At 39.9% G+C, this 22865-nt stretch overlaps 1 protein-coding gene across 1 annotated transcript in view; it reads right to left on the bottom strand.

Moving 5' to 3' along the window:
- Scn11a (sodium voltage-gated channel alpha subunit 11) overlaps positions 1–22865 on the bottom strand; it is a 115463-nt gene that overhangs the window by 22281 nt on the left and 70317 nt on the right. Inside the window, 5 exon segments of the mRNA XM_047531029.1 lie at positions 9836–10009; positions 12865–13019; positions 14795–14912; positions 15605–15718; positions 20817–21248. Coding sequence (XP_047386985.1) covers positions 9836–10009; positions 12865–13019; positions 14795–14912; positions 15605–15718; positions 20817–21248 — 993 coding nt within the window.

Raw genomic sequence — 22865 nt, 5'->3', positions numbered from 1 at the left:
TGACGAAGATGCCAAAAACATATGTTGGAGAAAAGACAGCCTTTTTAACAAATGTTGCTGGGAAAACTGGATATCTTCTACATATCCTTATGTTGAAGAATGAAACTAGATCCCTATCTCTTACCTGGAACACAAATCAACTCAAAGACCTAGGAATTAGACCGAAACACTACAATTGCTGGAAGAAAATAGAGTCAACACTCCAACATGTCAGCACAGGCACTGACTTCCTTAATAAGACCCATAAAGCTCAAGAAATAAAATCAAGAATCAATAAGTAGGATAGCTGTAAATTAAAAAGCTTCTGTACAGCAAAGGAAACAAGAGAACAAAGAGAGAACAGAATAGGAGAAAATTTCTACCAGCTACTTTTCCAATAGGGGATTAATATCCAGAATATATAAAGAACTCAAAAACGTTATCACTAAAAAAAGGAGACCCAATCAGCAAATCGGTAAATAATCTAAAGGATATTTCTCAAAAGAAGGAATACAAATGGTCAACAAATATAGGAAAAAAATGTTCAATATCCTTAGCAATCAGGGTAATTCAAATCAAAACTACGTTGAGATTTCATCTCACTTCAATTAGTATGGCAATAACCAAGCATACACATAACATGCCAGGCATAGTGTCACATGCCTGTAATACCAGAAACTCAGGTGGCTGAGCCAAGAGGATCACAAGTTTGAGGTCAATCTTGGCAACTTAGTGAGGCCTGTCTCAAAAAAAAAAAGGTTGGGGCTGGGAATGTAGCTTAGTGGTAGAACATTCTTGGGTTGAATCCCCAGTACCATGGACAGAAAAGGTACACTAAGACGGAACTGGCCCGCTAGTGAGAGCCTGTCTGAACAGAGCACGCTCCGAGTCCCGGAGCCCCTGCAGGGCAGTGTACTCCTGCAAAGAACCAGCGGAGAACCTCGATCTGCAGTCAGCCTCAGGGATAAGGGCAGGGCAGCAGGAGACCTCTTCAGGCGGCACTGCCCACTCCGGCTGCGGGCTCTCTTCACGGGGCGATCCAAGATGGCGGCCTAGAGGGAGACTGCACCCCCGGTCGCTCCAGAACCCAGGAGTTAAGAAGGGGAGGCATTGAGAGACTCGGACTGAAGTGGAGCCACGGGTGAGTCTGCCCACTGGGTAAAGCTCGGCCCGGGTGACAGGCCCAGATAGAGGTGGCTTATCGGAGCCGGGCAGGGCAGCTAGAGTCATCCACAGGCAGTCCTGCGCACTCCGGCGGTGGGCCCCGCCCACACAGCCAGCTTCTCCAGGTTCTCCGAACGGAACTGGCCCGCTAGTGAGAGCCTGTCTGAACAGAGCACGCTCCGAGTCCCGGAGCCCCTGCAGGGCAGTGTACTCCTGCAAAGAACCAGCGGAGAGCCTCGATCTGCAATCAGCCTCAGGGATAAGGACAGGGCAGCCAGAGACCTCTTCAGGCGGCTCTGCCCACTCCGGCTGCGGGCTCTCTTCACGGGGCGATCCAAGATGGCGGCCTAGAGGGAGACTGCACCCCCGGTCGCTCCAGAACCCAGGAGTTAAGAAGGGGAGGCATTGAGAGACTCGGACTGAAGTGGAGCCACGGGTGAGTCTGCCCACTGGGTAAAGCTCAGCCCGGGTGGCAGGCCCAGATAGAGGTGGCTTAGCAGAGCCGGGCAGGGCAGCTTGAGTCTTCCCAAGGTAGTCTGCCACACTCCGGCAGTGGGCTCTTCCCACACGGCCAGCTGCACGGTGCAGGCCCACAGTGAGAGCATTTCCGCACAGAGCCAGTTCCAAAACGTGGAACCAGTAGGGGGCTAGGGGCAGTATTCTTCGAATGAGCTGCTTTATCAGATTCCTCCAAGACATCAGGCTACTGAAGGCTGGGAGGTGATACACTGGAAATCTACTGGGACACTATAAGCCAATAGTGGAAAACTGCAATATCTCAGGGTCCCACTGACAACTGACCATTATGAGAAAACAAGGGAAGAAAATGTCCCAAACAAACCTAGATACTACATCAATAAAACCCAATGACAGCAGAGCAGAAGAAATGTCAGAAAGGGAGTTCAGAATGTACGTAATTAAAACGATCAGGGAAGCTAATGAGGAGATGAAAGAGCAAATGCAGGCATTGAAGGAGGAGATGAAAGAGCAAATGCAGGCATTAAATGATCGCACCAATCAACAGTTAAAAGACCAAATACGGGAAGCAAGAGATCATTTCAATAAAGAGTTAGAGATACTGAAAAAAAAACCAAACTGAAATCCTTGAAATGAAGGAAACAATAAACCAAGTTAAAAACTCCATAGAAAGCATAACCAATAGGATAGAACACCTGGAAGACAGAACCTCAGACATTGAAGACAAAATATTTAACCTTGAAAACAAAGTGGAACAAACAGAGAAGATGGTAAGAAATCATGAACAGAATCTCCAAGAACTATGGGATATCATGAAAAGGCCAAATTTGAGAATTATTGGGATTGAGGAAGGCTTAGAGAAACAAACCAAAGGAATGAACAATCTATTCAATGAAATAATAACAGAAAATTTCCCAAATCTGAAGAACGAAATGGAAAACCAAGTACAAGAGGCTTATAGAACTCCAAACATACAAAATTACAACAGACCCACACCAAGGCACATTATTATGAAAATACCTAACATACAAAATAAAGACAGAATTTTAAAGGCCGCGAGAGAAAAGAATCAAATTACATTCAGAGGGAAACCAATAAGAATATCAGCAGATTTTTCAATCCAGACCCTAAAAGCTAGAAGGGCCTGGAACAACATATACCAAGCCCTGAAAGAAAATGGATGCCAACCAAGAATCTTATACCCAGCAAAACTTACCTTCAAATTTGACGATGAAATAAGATCCTTCCATGATAAACAAAAGCTAAAGGAATTTACAAAAAGAAAGCCAGCATTACAGAACATTCTCAGCAAAATATTCCATGAGGAAGAGATGAAAAACAACGATGCAAATCAGCAACAGGAGGCGCTAGCCTAAAGGAATAGCCAAATAAAGGAGAAACCAAATCATGTCAAAAACAAATATGAGTCAATTGACTGGGAATACAAATCATATCACAATAATAACCCTGAATGTTAATGGCCTGAATTCATCAATCAAAAGACACAGACTGGCAGATTGGATTAAAAAGAAAAATCCAACAATATGCTGCCTGCAAGAGACACATCTCATAGAAAGAGACACCCATAGACTAAAGGTGAAAGGATGGGGAAAAACATACCATGCACACGGACACAGCAAAAAAGCTGGAGTATCCATCCTCATCTCAGATAATGTGGACTTCAAACCAAAACTAGTCAGAAGGGATAAAGAAGGACATTACATGCTGCTTAAGGGAAGCATAAATCAGCAAGACATAACAATCATAAATATCTATGCCCCGAACATTGGCTCATCCACGTACGTCAAACAAATCCTTCTCAATTCCAGAAATCAAATAGACCACAACACAATAATACTAGGCGATTTTAACACACCTCTCTCACCACTGGATAGATCGTCCAAACAAAAATTGAATAAAGAAACTATAGATCTCAACAACACAATCAGCAATTTAGACTTAACGGACATATATAGAATATACCATCCAACAAAGAATGAATACACTTTCTTCTCAGCACCACATGGATCCTTCTCTAAAATAGACCATATTTTATGCCACAAAGTTACTGTTAGTAAATACAAGAAGATAGAGATACTACCTTGTACTCTATCAGATCATAATGGATTGAAATTAGAAATAAATGACAGAATAAAAAACAGAAACTTCTCCAATACCTGGAGACTAAATAATACACTATTATATGATGAATGGATAACAGAAGACATCAGGAGGGAAATAAAAAAATTCTTAGAAGTAAACGAGAACAAAGACACATCATATCAAAATCTCCGGGACACTATGAAAGCAGTACTTAGAGGAAGATTTATTTCATGGGGTGCATTCAAAAAAAGAAGTAGAAATCAACAAATAAACGAGTTAACACTACAGCTCAAAACACTAGAAAAAGAAGAGCAGACCAATACCAAAAGTAGTAGAAGACAGGAAATAGTTAAAATCAGAGCCGAAATCAACGAAATCGAAACAAAAGAAACAATCGGAAAAATTAATAAAATAAATAGTTGGTTCTTTGAAAAAATAAATAAAATTGATAAACCCTTAGCCACACTAACAAAGAGAAAGAGGGAGAAAACTCAAATTACTAAAATTCGGAATGAACAAGGAAACATCACAACAGACACGAGTGAAATACAAAACATAATTAGAAGCTATTTCGAAAATCTATACTCCAACAAAACAGAAAACCTTGAAGACATCAACAAATTTCTAGAGACATATGAACTACCTAAACTGAACGAGGAGGACATACACAACTTAAATAAACCAATTTCAAGCAATGAAATAGAAGAGGTCATCAAAAGCCTACCAACAAAGAAAAGTCCAGGACCAGATGGGTTCTCAGCCGAGTTCTATAAAACCTTTAAAGAAGAGCTCATTCCAATACTCCTCAAACTATTCCATGAAATAGAAGAGGAGGGAACCCTACCAAACTCGTTCTATGAAGCCAATATCACCCTGATACCTAAACCAGACAGAGACACATCAAGGAAAGAAAATTTCAGACCAATATCCTTAATGAACATCGATGCAAAAATTCTCAACAAAATTTTAGCAAATCGCATACAAATATATATTAAAAAGATAGTGCACCACGATCAAGTGGGTTTTATCCCAGGGATGCAAGGTTGGTTCAACATTCGGAAATCAATAAATGTCATTCACCATATCAACAGACTTAAAGTTAAGAATCACATGATTATTTCAATAGATGCAGAAAAAGCATTTGATAAAATACAGCATCCCTTCATGCTCAAAACACTAGAAAAAATTGGGGTAATGGGAACATTCCTAAACATTATAAAGGCCATCTACGCTAAGCCCATGGCTAATATCATTCTAAATGGTGAAAAACTGAAAGCGTTCCCCCTAAAAACTGGAACAAGGCAGGGATGCCCTCTTTCACCGCTTCTATTCAACATCATCCTTGAGACTCTAGCCAGAGCAATCAGACAAACCAAAGAAATTAAAGGGATACGAATAGGAAAAGAAGAACTCAAACTATCCCTGTTCGCTGATGACATGATTATATATTTAGAGGAACCTGGAAATTCCACCAGAAAACTTTTAGAACTCATAAGTGAATTCAGTAAAGTAGCAGGTTACAAGATCAATGCTCATAAATCCAATGCATTTTTATACATAAGTGATGAATCTTCAGAAAGAGAAATTAGGAAAACTACTCCATTCACAATAGCATCGAAAAAAATAAAATACTTGGGAATCAATCTCACAAAAGAGGTGAAAGACCTCTACAATGAGAACTACAGAACACTAAAGAAAGAAATTCAAGAAAACCTTAGAAGATGGAAAGATCTCCCATGTTCCTGGATAGGCAGAATTAATATCGTCAAAATGGCTATACTACCTAAAGTTCTATACAGATTCAATGCAATTCCAATTAAAATCCCAATGATGTACCTCGCAGAAATAGAGCAAGCAATTATGAAATTCATCTGGAAGAATAAAAAACCTAGAATAGCTAAAGCAATCCTCAGTAGCAAGAGCGAAGCAGGGGGTATTGCAATACTAGATCTTCAACTCTACTACAAAGCAATAGTAACAAAAACGGCATGGTATTGGTACCAAAATAGAAAGGTAGATCAATGGTACAGAATAGAGGACATGGACACAAACCCAAATAAATACAATTTTCTCATACTAGACAAAGGTTCCAACAATATGCAATGGAGAAAAGATAGCCTCTTCAACAAATGGTGCTGGGAAAACTGGAAAACTATATGCAATAGAATGAAACTAAACCCCTATCTCTCACCCTACACAAAACTCAACTCAAAATGGATCAAGGACCTCGGAATCAGACCAGAGACCCTGCATCTTATAGAAGAAAAAGTAGGTCCAAATCTCCAACTTGTTGGCTCAGGATCAGATTTCCTTAACAGGACTCCCATAGCACAAGAAATAAAAGCAAGAATAAACAACTGGGATAGATTCAAACTAAAAAGCTTTCTCTCAGCAAAGGAAACTATCAGAAATGTGAAGAGAGAGCCTACAGAGTGGGAGAATATCTTTGCCAACCATACCTCAGATAGAGCGCTAATTTCCAGAATCTATAAAGAACTCAAAAAACTCTACACGAAGAATACAAATAATCCAATCAACAAATGGGCTAAGGAAATGAACAGACACTTCACAGAAGAAGATGTACAAGTAATCACCAGATAGATGAAAAAATGTTCAACATCCCTAGTAATAAGGGAAATGCAAATCAAAACCACCCTAAGATTTCATCTCACCCCAATTAGAATGGCGATTATCAAGAATACAAGCAACAATAGGTGTTGGCGAGGATGTGGTGAAAAAGGAACACTCATACATTGCTGGTGGGGTTGCAAATTAGTGCAACCACTCTGGAAAGCAGTGTGGAGATTCCTCAGAAAGCTTGGAATGGAAACACCATTTGACCCAGCTATCCCACTCCTTGGCCTATACCCAAAGGACTTAAAATCAGCATACTACAGAGATACAGCCACATCAATGTTCATTGCTGCTCAATTCACCATAGCCAGATTGTGGAACCAACCTAGATGCCCTTCAGTTGATGAATGGATAAAGAAACTGTGGCATATTTATACAATGGAATATTACTCCGCAATGAAGAATGATAAAATTATGGCATTTGTAGGCAAATGGTCGAAATTGGAGAATATCATGCTAAGTGAGATAAGCCAATCTCAAAAAACTAAAGGACAAATGATCTCGCTGATAAGCGGATGAGGACATATAATGGGGGGTGGGAGGGGCTAGCATTAGGTTTAGGGTTAGGTTTAGAGTTAGGCTAAGGAGAGCAGTAAGAATGAAGGAAAGAAGGACTGTGTAGAGGGAAAAGAGGGGTGGGAGGGGTGGGGAGGGGTGGGAGGGGTGGGGGGGAGGGGAAAAATATAATAAACATCATTACCCTATGTAAACGTAAAAAAAATAAATAAATTAAAAAAAAAAAAAAAAAAAAAAAGAAAAGGTACACTAATACATTGTTGGTAGGACTGCAAATTAGTCCAATCTCGAATGGAGATTCCTCAAAAAACTGGGAATGGAGTCACCACATAACCCAGCTATCCCACTCCATGGTATTTATCCAAAAGAATCAAAAGCAGCATATTATAGTGATACAGGAACATCAATGTGGATAGCAGTGCAATTCACAATAGCCAAGTTATGAAACCAGCCCAGATGCCCATCAACATATGAATGGATAAAGAAAATGTGGTATATACGCAATGAAGTTTTATTCAGAAGATGAAATTATATCATTTTATGGTAAAAAGAATGGAACCAGAGAACAATTGAATTTAAATATTTTATGGTTTATTTGTTTTTCTACTCCAAAATTATAAAGATCATAAAGATCATTATATGTAATCTCAATTGACAAGCAACATTGTAGGATTTTTTTTTTTTTTTTTTTTGGCAGTGCTGGGGATTTGGACCCCAGGGCCTTGTGCTTGAGAGGCAAGCACTCTACCAACGAGCTATATCCCTAGCCCTAGGATTGTTCATATAAATTCTCTCATTTGATTTTTTTCAACAAAGTCCCAAACCAATCAATGTCCCACAACACCTACCACATTACAGATGAGGAAACCTGAAGCTCAGAGGATTACCATCTTGTGTCAGGAAATAGAGTTGATGAGTAGTGAAGCTTGATTCATACCTCAGTCCATATGATGTCAAGACTAATAATAGTTATAGTGACCCACACTTATTCAGTGCTTTCTCTGTGGTTTATAAAGAGATATAAGATTCTTTTCTTGTTCTATTTGTTTGTTTCTATTCGTTGTCTAGATTCCACTTGTCTCACTCATTAAATAAGTTTGCAAACTTTCCCTCTTCTATTCTTTGTAACAATTTGAATAAGATTGGGATTAAATGCTGCTTGGGAGATTAGTAAAATTTGCCTGCTTTTTTAAGTGTGGTTTGGGATGACTGCTTTGATATCTTTAAGGGTTATTCCTAGATTTATATTTCCTTCTATTTAGTATTTGATCAACTTATAATCCTCACTTTTATTCAGAAGAAAACCAGTGATAAAAAAGAGGAAATGCTCTCCTTAAGGTTACTCTTGGGGTAAACACCGATCAGTGCCTAGGAAAGCTTACAGCAAGATAAAAAGGACTCTATGTACATGTATGATTACATGAATGGTGTGAACCTACATTGTACACACCATAGAAATGACAAGTTGTACTCCATTTGTGTGCAATGAATCAAAATGCAGCTTATAAAAATTTTAAAAATTAAAAAAAAAGTTGTAAGTTTAATGCAAAAAAAAAAAAAAAGAACATGATAAGAAAGGAAATGTAGAGGAGAAGCTAGCCACTTCCCTTGTCTCTAGTCTTGAGGTAAGAATCAAAGCAGAATGGCCTTGGTTGTAAAATTAAAGAATGTACTCATAAAACATCTGAAGAAATCCACCTGTGCAGTGGGCACTCAACCTATTCCATATGTTACCCTGCTAAGCAAAATAAGCCAATCCCAAAGAACCAAAGACTGAATCTGTTCTCTGATACTCGGATGCTAATTCACAATGGTGGGGGGTGTTAGGGAAGAATAGAGGTACTTTGGATTAAACAGAGAGGAGTGAAGGGAGGAGAGAGGGTCTGAGTATAGGAAGGGTAGTAGAATGAATCGGACATTATTATCCTATGCACATATATGATTACATGACTGGTGTAACTCTATATCATGTACAACCAGAAGAATGAAAAGATATACTCAATTTATGTATGATGTGTCAAAATACATTCTACTGTCATGTATAACTTATTAGAACATATAAAAAATTATTTTAAAAAATCTAATTATCTCATATTGGAAAGGATGTTAAAATCCAGTGCTGCAGAGTGAGACTTAACTAGGTTTGAATCTCACCTCACCATTTCTATCTAGGCAATCTTGAACTTGCTTCATAGCCTCTCTGTCACTTGCTTTCTCTGACTATGGGGAAAATAATAGTGCATGACACAAAGAGTGAGGTGGTAACTAAAAGAGAACAAGTAAGGAGAAATGGCAGAGTATTTGGTACAGAGAAAGTACTCAATAACTGTGGTCCACTGTTGTTTCAATTAGCATTATCATATGGATGGAGGTGTGGACCCTAATTTTATCACTAATCAATTCTATGATCTGAAACAAATTGCTGAGCTTCTGAACTTCTGATTTCCTCATCTGCAATGTGGTAGGTATCATAACATACTGCTTAGAACAAATGTGCACATTAAATGAGAGAATGTATGTGAGCAATTCTCTTATATTGCCTGACTGTCAAGACAGGGACCAACCTATTCTATTGACCTGTTTTGAGAAGTCTTGAAAAGAAATGAAAAGTTGGAAGCAGGAGGGGAAATAGAGGCTACTCCAAGTGATTTTAGGTATATATTACACATAAGTGGGGCTAATGGAGAGAACTAGATGATTGCCAGCTCAGAAATAGCCAGTGGCATTAAAGGTCAGGAAGGTGAGCATAGGAAGTATAGGTGAGAGGTGGGGCATAAGGAAGGTTGAAATCGCATTAGATGCAAAACATTTAGTTACAAGTACTGTGAGGAGGCAGGAAATAATTAACAAGAAAATAATTTGGAGAGGCACCCCTATGAGGCACACAGGCAAAGCAGCTCCTAAATAGTCCCCTTCCCTAATCCACCTCCACTTTCATTGGACACAGACAGAGAAGACTTACAATCACAATGATGAAATCGAGCCAGCACCAGGCACTGGTGAAATACTTCCCAAATCCAAAGGCCACCCATTTCAAACACATCTCCAAGATGAAAATATATGTGAAAGCATGGTCAGTATAATTTAGTATTTCTTGGATATGGGGCCGCTCATTAAGATGAACATCTTCGAATACCTGAAAAAATGAAGAACATCCAGCCATAGGCCAAGCTGAATATTTGCAGAACACTCATTGCTTAATTTTCATTTTTCTTCCTTGTGTGAATAAAGGCTAACACATCTCCTGGTGAAGCAGCTTTGCTCAAAAGAAATTAAGGCTGAGCTTTTCCAGTGGGATCAATTCCCAAATGAAAATGGAAAATCCTTTTCCTATACTTCTGTTACCCTGTGTTCCCACGGTCTCTCTTTATTAGTCCCCAGAATATAAAACCTCTTCCTAGTGGATCACCACACCATTTCCTGGACTTCCTAATCTTTTCAGCGCTCACCAAGTGAATCTTTTCAACTTTTTCCAGAAACACCCAGTGGCATAGACCATCTTTTTCATCTTCCTAGTCATCTCAGTAGCTTTATTCAGTGTCTCTCCGTGGCTGGTGGCACTGAGTCCAAATGCTTTAGCCCAAACTTGAGATCCTGACCTGAAGTCTGTCATTTCCCACAACAAGCAGCCTTATCCATTTACCCCAGTGTTCCCTGCAAATAATACCATTTTATATATATGCCACAACACACTAAATCTGAGCAGCTCTGGACTTGAGTTCCCAGTGCAAATCACTTTGAATAGTAAACATTCACTAAGTGTGATTATGAAAGTGAGACATACTGGTTTTCAGAGAGACCCTTTTTCTTGCTATAGCCAAACATTTCCCTCACCGGAAGTATGAGTGTAATTCTGAAAGGTAGATATAATTAGCATATCACCTGTCCTTTTGGCCTTTACATAATGAGGATGAAAGAGAGCCTGGTACTAAACCTGCCCAAGACACAGAAAAACTCTGCAGACAGGCAAGAATTAACCCTACTGTTGGGCACCAAGATTAGCCCTCAACCCCAGGTAAAACAGAAAGTGATATGGTAAAACAGTCCCAATTCCAGCTACCAAATGGGTTTTTGTCTAGAGAAATCCTGCATCTCCTCCTTGCCCTGCCAACTCCTCCTCAGCCTTAAGATCTGAGTGTAACTGGCATTTCCTACAGGAAACTGTCCTGTTCCCACAAAGGCTAGAGGTAGGTACCCATCCCTACCTGCCTGGCTTCACCCACTGCTGCTGTCTATATGGTTTATGGCCTGTAATGGTGCCATCTATCTTTCTTACTGGTCTCCAAGCTTGTGGAGGTCAGGGACTTGTCTGTTTGTCTCTTCAGGACAGACAAATCTGATTAGCGTTATAGGTTCATTTTCTCTCTCATTTTGGAAGCTGAGCAACAGACTGGCTAAGCAAGTCTGAATTAGCTTATCTTTGGAGCTCAGTTATAACTAGGCCATTTCCCCATCCAGGAAGCTCTTATTATTATGTAGATGCCCAGACCAGTACTTTTCAGATCCTAACAAGCCCAAATTACCTGGGAAACTCCTCAAATGGTAAGTTCTGGTTGAGTGGGTTGAGAGGAGGGCCAAGACTCAGCATTTCTAAGCTTCCAGGTGATGCTGAAGCTGCTGGCTCATAAACCACATGCATTGGTAAGGGATTGAGTTTTTCTTATTCCCATTTCTTTACAAATATGTACAGTGAAATGGGCTGGGTCTGTCTCCTGGCACCCTTTGCATTGTATGTTCAGTATTGCTCTCCTCAGCCTGCACATGTCTCCTGAAGGCAGGAATGGACTTGGATTGTGTACCCTCTGCTCTGCTCTGATTGTACATTTTCTCTCCACGATGCCGCACAAGTGTGTCTCTATGGCCTTCTGACATTGACACTTGCTTCCCCACTGAGTAGCCCAAGTACTATTCGTAGAATGAAACGAAAGAAACCCCAGTATTTGAATAAGAGTAGATAGCCAGTGGAAATGTAATCACCAGCAGACTACCGATAATCCTAGACCACAGACCAGCAACACGAATCAATCAAGGAGTTCACTGGGTGGTTCTAGAAACATTAGTTTTTTCCTCTGAAAAATAATTTACATTGCGGTAAATAGATAAACAGGGATATCTGTTGGTCACAGTCCCTGGTGGGCTCTGGTATATTATCATCTCTTTTCACTTAGAGATCACGTGGATATAAAGCATTAACTGGAAGGCCTGGGATGCAGGAACAAGACATTTCCTTGTCTTTTCTATTTACTAGAGACTTAATGTGAAATGCTCTGTCATTCTAAATCAAGAAGGGGGACTCAGGACACTGTTCACGTAGCATGGCAGATAGTAAAAGCTTTTAGTTCCTTTTGGTGGCCATTTAAAGGGAAGACATAAGATGGAAGGGGAGGAAGTGAGGGAGAAAGAAGGGGCAGGGGGAGAGAGAGAGAGGAGAAATAAGAGATATTCCTTTGGAGAGGGTATAGGAAGGACCAGAAGCTGTGAAGAGAGGAGAGACAGGAACTGATAACTCTATGACTATGGAGGCAAGTGGACTCAGCATTATTTTCAAGCCCCACAGGGACTCATACCACTCTTGGTCTAAAAGGATCAAGAACATAAAGCAGTGTCTCCTGATCCCTTTCTTTCTGAAAGCAGAACTATAATCTTCAAGAAAAGGAAGGATGGGAGAATTGCTGTAGGAAATGTGTAGATACAGTGAAAGTAGAAATCCTCCAAAACTGGTGGTGTGGTGGGGGGTGAATGGACAGGCCTGGGCTCAAGGGCCTGTCACTGAAGAAGTCACTTTAAGGCACTGGTTTAAGTTCATTCTTCCCCACAGATAAAAGCATCTTTGGCTTGAGGATTTCCCAGATGGAAGATAACTCTAAAAGCACAGCAAAAAATATCCCACCTCTGCCTGGTCTCCCCACACTTACAGACTTAGGAAGGACAGTCAGGGCAGCTGGGAGCTGCCCTGATGCGCAATGTCAACACAAGACCATGATAGTTTACCAGTGTCCCACTGCTCAGCAGAATCACAAAGATAATAAAGCTCTCAAACCAGCTGTGTTTCACTATTTGGTAGCAGGTTTTCCGAAGGTTCCACCAAATGACCCAGGGAGAATTTCTCCTGTCCTTGCTACAGCAGGGAAAGAAGCAACGCAGACCTGAAAGGGATCAGAAGAAGAACTAGCATTAGGATCTGTAGTAAACTGCATTAATAGCCCCAAATATTCGCTCCTCCCCGTATTGACATCTCTTGTCCTGTGGCCTGTAGTTCCTCCCATTAAAAAGGTAGAATCTCCTTCCAACCACCTGAATGGACTCAGCCAGGTAACTTGCTCTGGCCAATAGCATGGAGGGGGATTCATGGTGTGCTGAGCCTGGGATGTGTATATTTCCACTTGCCCTCTTGCACCATCTCCATGAGGAAGGTATGTTCAGGCTATCCCAGTGGTTCTGGCAGGAGGATGAAAGACATGTGCAGCAGAGCCCAGTGATCCAGTTGAGCCCAGACCAGATTAGTTGACTCCTGGACAGTATCACTCACATGGAAAGCCATACAACATCAGCAGAGATATCCAGCCTAGATCAACTGTATCATGCAGGTACATGTTCATTATTGTGTGCCTCTGAGGTTCTGTGGGTTGCTTATTATGAAGCAGTATTTTTGGCACTTGTACAGATTGTGTCCAAAGAACTTCAAGAAATGAGGTAAGGATGACCAAAGGCTTTGTGGACCACCCAAGCTGTACATGAGAGAACTGGATCCATATTATCAAGATGCCTACAAAGAGCTAAGCATTTGTCCCAACACACAAAAACCTTTAGCATGGATCACATGGTGCTTCTCACCTAGCCTCTCCCTCCTCTCCTCCAAAATTCGGATGATCCTGACTTCATGGTGATACCAGCATTCCACTCCTTTCCTCATCATCTTCCCAAGCCACTATGAGGTCTCCTCACTCTGCCTGCCCCTTTTTCTCGCCATCTTTCAGAACATCAGTAGGGTAATTTTCCTAAAAGACTATTTCTTCCTATCTTTTATCCCACTCCTCTGTCCTTCTAGCCTCTCCCTTTCTTCTCTATCTCCACTGTTGCCACTCTGCACCTTCTTCAAGGATCAGGCCAAATGAAAATTGGGAGAACTATAGTCTCCTGGAAATCCCTAGTCTGGCCTCAGTGAAGTTTTAGAGCTATCAAACCACCTAGAATATAAATCTGAAACCCCCTCTTGGTGTTCCTTCTAGTCCCAATTTAATCCCAAATGGATGGGAAAATTTTTAATTTTTAGATTCATTTGTCAATTTGTTGTTACTTGTTTATTGACTGATTGACACACTTGTCAAATTTCATTATCGGCCAGATTCTTTTTCCCATACTAGATATACAAATATAATACAAATATATAATTACATTTACTTATTTAATACAATAATCCTTTGCAGTAGATGCTATTATTATCTTCATTTTATGAATGAGGCATAGACAGGGTAACTAAATTGAATAAGTCACATGGCTAGTGATTGGAGGAGTTAGAATTTGAGCTTAGGCAGTCTAGATCCTGAGATGAAGGTCAGAACCACAATAGTCAAGTTCTTTTCTTGGTCTTCAACTCAAATATATTCTCAAATATATTCAGTACAACGGATATATTGGGACTATACAAAGTGGCAGATGTGTTGGTCCACTGGAACTTCTAGGGAAGTTTTCTAGTGTTTGTCATTCTTATAGGGCTATGTGAGTGGGGCCCACCTAAATCAAGAATTTCCTGACATCCCCTTTGCCTGGACCTCATAAGGGCTCCAAGAATCTCTGGATGCCTTCTCTTTGCTTTTGTCTCTAAGTGGAAGGAAGGCACCCACCAAAACCACAGAGTTACAAAGACCAGAAATACCATTCAAATACTTTTTTAACGGTATGCAAAAATATGGCCACTTACCTTTGGGCAAACATCTCTCTGGTTTTTTTTTTAGGGGGACCATTCTATTTAAAGGTCCAAAGACATCCTGCAGATCTATAGTGCTACATTCTGATTGAATACTGGTAGCATCAGACTTCTGCACATCAGAAAAAAAAAAAGGGGGAGTCATTTACAAGACCCTGTGTCACTGTGGTAGTACCTAATTCTTCATTATGATTTGTTAGAGATAAAATCAACTAGGTGAGGGCTTCTAGATCTGAAGGGTGTTAGGTTAGATCCTTTCCTAAATGCCCTGATCAGCCTGACTTCAGGAGAGAATTCACTAACTACTCTCCATGGCTTTGAAAATGGTGAGGGATATAAAAGCTCAGTACCTCAACCTTTTCCTTCGTACAAATCATAACCATGACAGGTTGCCTAATCCCATTTGGAGACTAGGTAAGGAGAAGACTATTTTGCTGAGACTATAACTTTTAGCTATCTCAATTTGTGGCATAGTAGACCTAGACCAGGGGTTCTTGTTCATGTTGCCCTGTAAGAGACATTTTGACAATGTCTACCGACATTTTTAATCATCCCAACAGAAGTGGGGGATGCTACTGGCATCTAGTGAATAGAGGCCCAGGATACGACTAAATATTCTACAGTTTACAGAAAATTCCATAGAATTGTCCTGCCCCAAATGTCATAGTAGCAAACTTGAGAGATGTTCTACTTAAAACTCAATTTGGGCAATTCTATCTGTATTAGATATTTTTCCATGATGGCCATTGTGGAGATGTGTGGATAAGTCACATGTCCCTTCTTACAAAACCCTAAGAAAATTACCTTTCTTGGATTCTGTATGGACAAATAAGCCTCATCCTCAGGAAACACATCAATTTCCACACTTTGATCTCCTGGGCTGGCAGGTTTCTTGGTCCCTTGGCGAAGGTCATAGGCCTGACACAGAGACGTCCAGAGTAGAATTAATATTCTTTCTGGACATTTTGATTGAGATGAAATAAGTTTGAATTCTACTTGGCTTTCTGTGTGTCATGAGAACAGTCTGTGACATTACTCTCTTTTAAGAAACTGCCCCTGGAAGAGCTCGATGTGAATAATTCTGGGAAATCTACTAGATAAAACAGATAATCAAAATCATAAGATTCTGTGACAAAAACCCACCAAATAGTTCAGAGGTGAAGGGCACATGAGGATTTAGTATACTTTAAGTTTAATGGCCAAATAATAAATTATTTAATAAATGGTACTAATACTGATTGCCATTATAGAGGAAAAATAACATCTATAACATGTGATAGTTTGATATAAAAATAAATGAGCAATAAATATTGAGAAGAAAAATTTGGAAAATAATACTTTTTATCCTTTAGGATACAGAGGGTTTCCTTAGAAAATAGGAAGCAAACATGCATAAAGAAAAATACATAACCACATAAAAATAAATTTGGTTCAATGATCTGAAAGTTTATCTAAAAATGATGCATAAAATCACAACTGAGGTAAAAGTTTCATTCTATTGAAGGGTTCCTGCAACTATGACGATGATTTAAGAATTTCACCACTTTGGCCACATGTGATAACACATATAAACACATACACACATGTATGCATGTTCTCAAATATACATACATATACACAAAAAAGGAGGTAACACGCCTACAGACCAGATACCCAACAGAAATGCAAAGTCATAGTAACAGGTAATGGTGCCTAAAAATGACCCGTGTAAGTAAAGGAACCAGAGGGCTCTATCTGCAGTTAAAACTGTGGGGTGTTGCAGGTGAAGTTCTTGCAATCATGCAATCTTGCAATTAAGGAAGAAGGAAAAAAAAAAGAAAAGAAAAAGAAAACCTGTACCAAATGATCCTAGTTACAATAATACAAAGTTGTCCACCTCAGAGAAAGAAGGAAGTACAACCTAAGAAATAAGACCTGCTCAAAAGTACCCATAGTTCAGTGACGGGATCTGCAATATGCTTACTGTCACTATTAGACAAGAATCTCAGGTTGGTGGTAGAAGTGATGATTCTGAAATGGATGCCCCAGAAGGATCTATTGGAGACAGTCATGGGACTTCAGCAGTAAAGACTGTGACAGATTCTCTCACTAAAGATGAACTTTCAAACTAACATTCCAAAATATATAACATAATCAGTAGCCTCCCCCCAAAATAAAAACTGAGAGTGAACGTACTTGAGAAAATATGAAAGCAATATAATAATGTAAAACTGCCTTTAAAATTAGTAAGTTTAGAATTTTATTTTAAAAATACATAGAATTTCACTCTAAATGACAATGTGAGGATCTCTGTGGACCTCCTCTCCAGGGACTAATAGTGGTGAAAATTTAAAAAATTTTTGAAATCTCTGGAAATTGTCCTGAGAGCATATAGTACAGGACAACACACTCATTTAAGAGACAGACATCATTACCCTATGTACATGTATGATTACACAAATGGTATGAATCTACATCGTGCACAACCATAGAAAAGAAAAGATGTACCCCATCTGTGTATAATGAATCAAAATGCAGTCTGTAAAAATAAAAAAATAACTTAAAAAAAGGAAAAAAAAAAGAAAATATACTAAAATTCAGTAAGGACGGCAGAAGTCTACACAGCATTGGAGCCAAGAGGTTCTTTCTCCTTCCCACTCCCAACCCAAATGAGGCAGGTGTGGCCAAGAATATAAGGTTCCCTGACCCTCAGCTCCCAATCAAGGGATACAATATCTTATCAGGAGTAAGGTCACAGTACTTTTCATCTCCTCTTTCAGTTGACGAGTCTAAATTCCTGGTGAGTGTGGTCAAAAAGTTAGCTCCCCTTTTCCATTCAGCCCCCACACATAGGACAGAGACTTGACCCTTGAAGGAGCAACCTGAGAATACTGGAACACTGATCACTCTCACTTCAGCTTTCCTGTACAGAAGAGGCTTTGGGGTCTACTGGAAAAAGAAAACTGATAAGAAGAAAGGCTATTGCCCCTGCTGAGTACTTAGAATAGTGACTCAGAGATTTTTCCTGGAGTGCAAGGAAATCCATAAGAAAAAAGAGCTCCAAAGCTCTCCACAAACAAACAAACAAAAAAAACAAATAAAACCCCTGACTTTATTTGAAAGAAAGTATGAGGAAGTTCAAGCCTATGGACATCTTGAAAACAATGGAGAAGTGGAGATTTTGGTAGTAAATAAGAAACTGGTAGTTTTTCTTTATTAAAGGCAGCAAACTAGGTCATCAGGTTAACCCCAGAGAACTGTGGAAAAAAACATTAAAGAAGAGTCTTTTGGGGTAAAAAGAAGAAGTCAATGACTGTCCTTAAATACTATCTCTTCCTGAATTTAAGTAGTTCACAGTGTTGAGCAATTCATGCCTGATGGCATCATCAAAGATAATAGAGCACTTATGCAGAAATCAGTTGAGCTTAAAATCCAGATGTGGTACCAAATGAGGCAGGTGACTTAACAGAGATCATAGAAACAGAGCGTCAAAGAGCGCCCTAATAGAACAAGAGTCATCTTCGACTGAATGTGCACATTCTGGGTTATATTCTCTGAGGAGCGAGGCCAAAAATTTCACATTGTGTGTGTGTGTGGGAGGGGTTGGGGGTGGTTACAGTTTAAAAAGGGAATGACCTTCACTAAATTAGTTTAGCTAAGGCACCAAATAAGTAAAGCAGAGAGAAGAGAAAGGGAACTCTGTTCTGGAGTTGCTATAACTGGTAAATGGATGAAGTTGGAAAATGTCCAATGTTAAGCAAAAATTTTAAAATGCAAAAATCAGGAAAATGTGACCCACACATAAGAAAAAGGCAGGTAACAGAAGTTGCACATGAAAGGGCAAAAATATCAGAGTTAACAAACATTGCAAGATAGCCATTAAAAATATGTTTAAAGAATTAAAACAAGTCACTCATAAAGAAAAGATGCCGTGATGACAATTATAATTAAATACATAATATAAATAAACACATAAATTAAAATTTTAAAAACAACAAAATTCTGGAACTGAAAAGCACAATAACTAAAATAAAAAATGTATTAGAAAGACTGAAAGTACACCTGAACTAACAGAAGAAAGAACCAGTGAACTCAAAGATGTCAATGAAGATATGCAATTCAAAGAACACAGAGAAAAAAGAAGAAAAATAAACAGAGATTAGGACTCCTGTAGCTCAGGAAATTGTAGCAAGAATTGGACAAATGAGATGACATGAAATTAAAAAGCTTTAGTACTACAAAGGAAATAATTTACAGAGTGAAGAGACAACATATAAAACGGGAGAAAAATCTTTGCCAGCTCCTCTTCCAATAGAGGATTAATGTTCAGAATATATAAAGAACTCAAAAGAATTAACACGAAGAAAATGCCAGGTGCAGTGGCACATGCCTATAATTCCAGTGGTTTGAGAGGCTGAGGCAGGAGGATCACAAGTACAAAGCCAGCCTCACAACCTAGCGAGACCCTAAGTAACTTAGTAAGACCCTCTATCTAAATAAAAAGTAAAAAGAGGATGTTGCTTAGTGGTCAGCACCCCTGGGTTCAATACCCAGTAAAAAAACAAAAACAAAACCAAAACCAAAACTGAAACTCCAAAATAATCCAATTAATAAATGGGCAAATGAAATGAACAGATGCTTCTCAAAAGAAGTAGTACAAGTGGCTAATTATTAGATGGGAAAAAAAACGTTTAACATCTTTGGTTATCAGGTAAATGAAATCAAAACTACATTGAAATTTCATCTCACCCAAGTCAGAATGGCACTCATGAAGGATATAAACAATAAATGATGGTGAGGATACAGGGAAAAAGAATTCTTCTATTTTGTTGGTAGAAAATGTAAATGAATATAGCTACTATGGAAATCATTACTGAAGTTCCCCCAAAAAGCTAAAAATGGAACTACCATATGATTCAGCTATACCATTCCCCAGTATATATTTGAAGGAATTAAAGATGGCATTCTGTTGAGATACCTTCATACCCATGTTTATCTTGGCTATTGTGAATAGCTAAATTATGGAATGTGGGATTAGTGCCCTTATTTTTAAAAAGTTCACAAGAACTTGTTTGCACCCTGGTGACCTTGGGTCACCAAAGAGAGGGCACAGTGAGAAGATGCTACTTATGAATCAGGAAACTGACCCTCACCAGACCTGAATCTGCTAGCCCCTCAAAGTTGGATTTTCCAGCTTCCAGGACTATGAGAAATGAATGTCTATTGTTTAGAAACCACCCAATCTGTGACGCTTTGTTACAGTAGCTTGAATAGACTAAGACCCACCAACAGCCCTCATCTCCCACCACTTCTCCACAAGACTGGTCCTTTAGAAGGCCACGTTTGTTCCCATACCTGTCTCTTTTAGCATTGTTGATCACTTTACTTTACTTTCTACCCACTCTTCCCTCACTTATTGGCCAATTCTAGTGCTACATTCTTACAGGGTTCAATCAAAGGCACTTTCTTGCTGTTGTCCCAGCTCATTCTGATCTTGCTCCCCTCTGAACTCTTCTGACACCTCCCATTGTGTCACATGTGGAGGACTATGACTGAAACCTGCCCTCAGATATGCACAGGGACCTAAACGGGCAGCACTACATTTTATACTCTTCTTATTCCTGCATGGTGCTTCTTAGAGCAGCCAGAGGCAGTTGGATGGGGGTGGGGCAGCAGGTAGCCCACATGTGCCAAAGAACAACCAATCAGACAATGACGTCTGGCAATACCCAATCAACTTAGTCCCCAGCCAACCCCAGGGGGGACACTAAACCCGCAAGCCTTCCCCCACTTATCTCGGACTACAAAAATGCTGCCACATCAGGACCACATGTGACTTTCCCAGCCCTTCACTCTGGCCGGCTGGCCAATCTCGCCCAAAAGTCGATCCCAATAAGGCTTTATTCAGTTACTTTTGGTCGGACTCCTTTCTGGCTGCCCTCATCCAATCTTACAGTGCTCAGAACAGGGCAGGCAACAGGAGTTTTGGGATAACTCTAGCTTTGTACCACCTCAGTCAATATATGAACCTTCCTACCTGTCTTTCAGCCTCAGATTGTGTGATGGATGGTACATTATTTGCATCCGGATCTTCATCATCATCTTCTTCCTCTGCAAGTGGGGCCAGCCAAGTCCCATCGTGCCCAATGCTTAATGCCTTTTGTGCAGAGTTTAGTACTCCAAATTCCTCCCGGGCTTCTGATTTCCTTTTCATATCTGTGGTCAGAGGAATAATATCCTTGCTCTCTGCATCAGAGTCTGCTGTCATCTCTTCTAGCTTTGGTAAGTTCTGCCTCTTGCATCGCTTGCAACAGAAATGCTGGAGAGTGTGTATCACAAAAGAAAAAGCCCGGCGGAACCGATCCAGGGCTAACTGCACTTTAGTTTTCCTAGCATCTCCTTCTGAGATTCCATATCTCTCTTCATTGCTGAAGGAATTGAGCAATAAAGCAATGAAGAGGTTGAGCACCTAGGGCAGGACAGGGTAGATAAGGAAAATGGAAAAATTAGCAAATGCAAAGGTATAATGAGTTTCCCCAACAACTTTTCCCCAAGACTCAAGAGTCAAATGAGAGTTCTGTGTCTTGCTCTCTCCCAAGAAAGTTCATCTATAAAATGAATAAAAGATTGAGGAAGGCATAGAGTTGATAAGATAAAAGAGAACTTGAAGTTAAAGGATGCAAATAGCCAAATCCAGCTAATCTCCATGTAAGCAACAATTATGTGCAGAACCTGGTCAGGGTAAAGGAGATGAGATAATCTTCATGTGGCAAAAATAGAGAGTACATGGAACTTAGGGGTCAGCTGGATCACAAGCTTGGATTTTTTGCTGGACTTGTCCGCTGGGATATGGATCAGATATCCAAGACCTCTATGCAGTCCTCCACTGTTGGTCCAATGGAGATGAGTTGAGATGATGTATTTTCTACAGACTCTTTAGACCCTGCCCCTCTAAACTCACTAAGGCATTGGGGCAGCACCAGCAGGGTCTGGTTCAAATCTGTAACTCTTCCTTTGAAGCACATGCCACTTTAAATTTAGATCACTGGATATCTACCTACTTGGCTTTTGCTTATACTTATACACTCTCCAGTTCAAGTTCTCCTCTCTTTGTCTATGTCCTCTTGCCTCTTAAGTGGACTTCTCAGGGGCCATATTTCTTCAGAGCCTTTCTTGATGTTCTTTCCCCATTCCCATTGGTGATATCCGGCTCTTTTGAACTTCTGGATCATTACTGTCTATGAACATCATTTATCAGGCTCTTGGGATAAAGAGATCTTATGGAGATAATCATATGTGCATATCAGCTCCAACTGGATTCTGGAGAGCTTGTGCTCAAAGATTTTTGTGAGTCTTCTGTCTCTTCATACCTTCACCAATGTGTGTTTTATTAGCCTCTTCGTAAATATCAATGTTTCCAGCTGCGAGGAACGGCCTCAAGCCAGCTTGTTACATAATAAGCATAACAAGAAGCTTGAAAATAGGTTAGAGACCAATTCTGACATGAAGGTGGGTTTGTTCTCTTTTCACTCTCCTTTCCTCAGTGCTAGGATCTACCTTCCTTTGTTCTAGGTTCTCATATGGTCTCATAATTTCATGAAGTATATAGCTCCTCTAGGAGTTAAGGTCACAAAAAGGCCCAGAAGAAGTAAAGGGACCATTTTCCCCCCTCATACATACTTTTAAGAAAATATTTTTAGTTGCAGATGGACACAATACTTTTATTCTGTTTATTTAGTTTTATGTGGTGTTGGAGATTGAACCCAGTGCCTCACACGTGCTAGGCAAACACTCTACCACTAAACCACCACCACTGCTCTCATATATACTTTTAATAACAAGAAATCCTTCCTACGTTTCCACTGTGAACATCTCTTTACTTCTTACCGATCAAATTAAGTCACAAACCCTTACCTCCGCCACCCACTGGCAAAGAGACTATGATTGTCTTAGATATATCACTTGAAATACATGAGATACTGGAAGGTCTTTCAACCCATGGGCCCTTTGTCAAGATGATTCATTTCATGCTTATTCTACTTTCTTCAAACCAAATTCAAAAGATTTTAAAGATGTATTTGTTATT

The sequence above is a fragment of the Sciurus carolinensis genome, chromosome 17 (assembly GCF_902686445.1).
Source record: "Sciurus carolinensis chromosome 17, mSciCar1.2, whole genome shotgun sequence".
NCBI classification, from domain to species: Eukaryota; Metazoa; Chordata; class Mammalia; order Rodentia; family Sciuridae; genus Sciurus; species Sciurus carolinensis.
The sequence above is the reverse complement of the archived record's forward strand: the minus strand, read 5'-3'. Positions and strand labels throughout refer to the sequence as shown.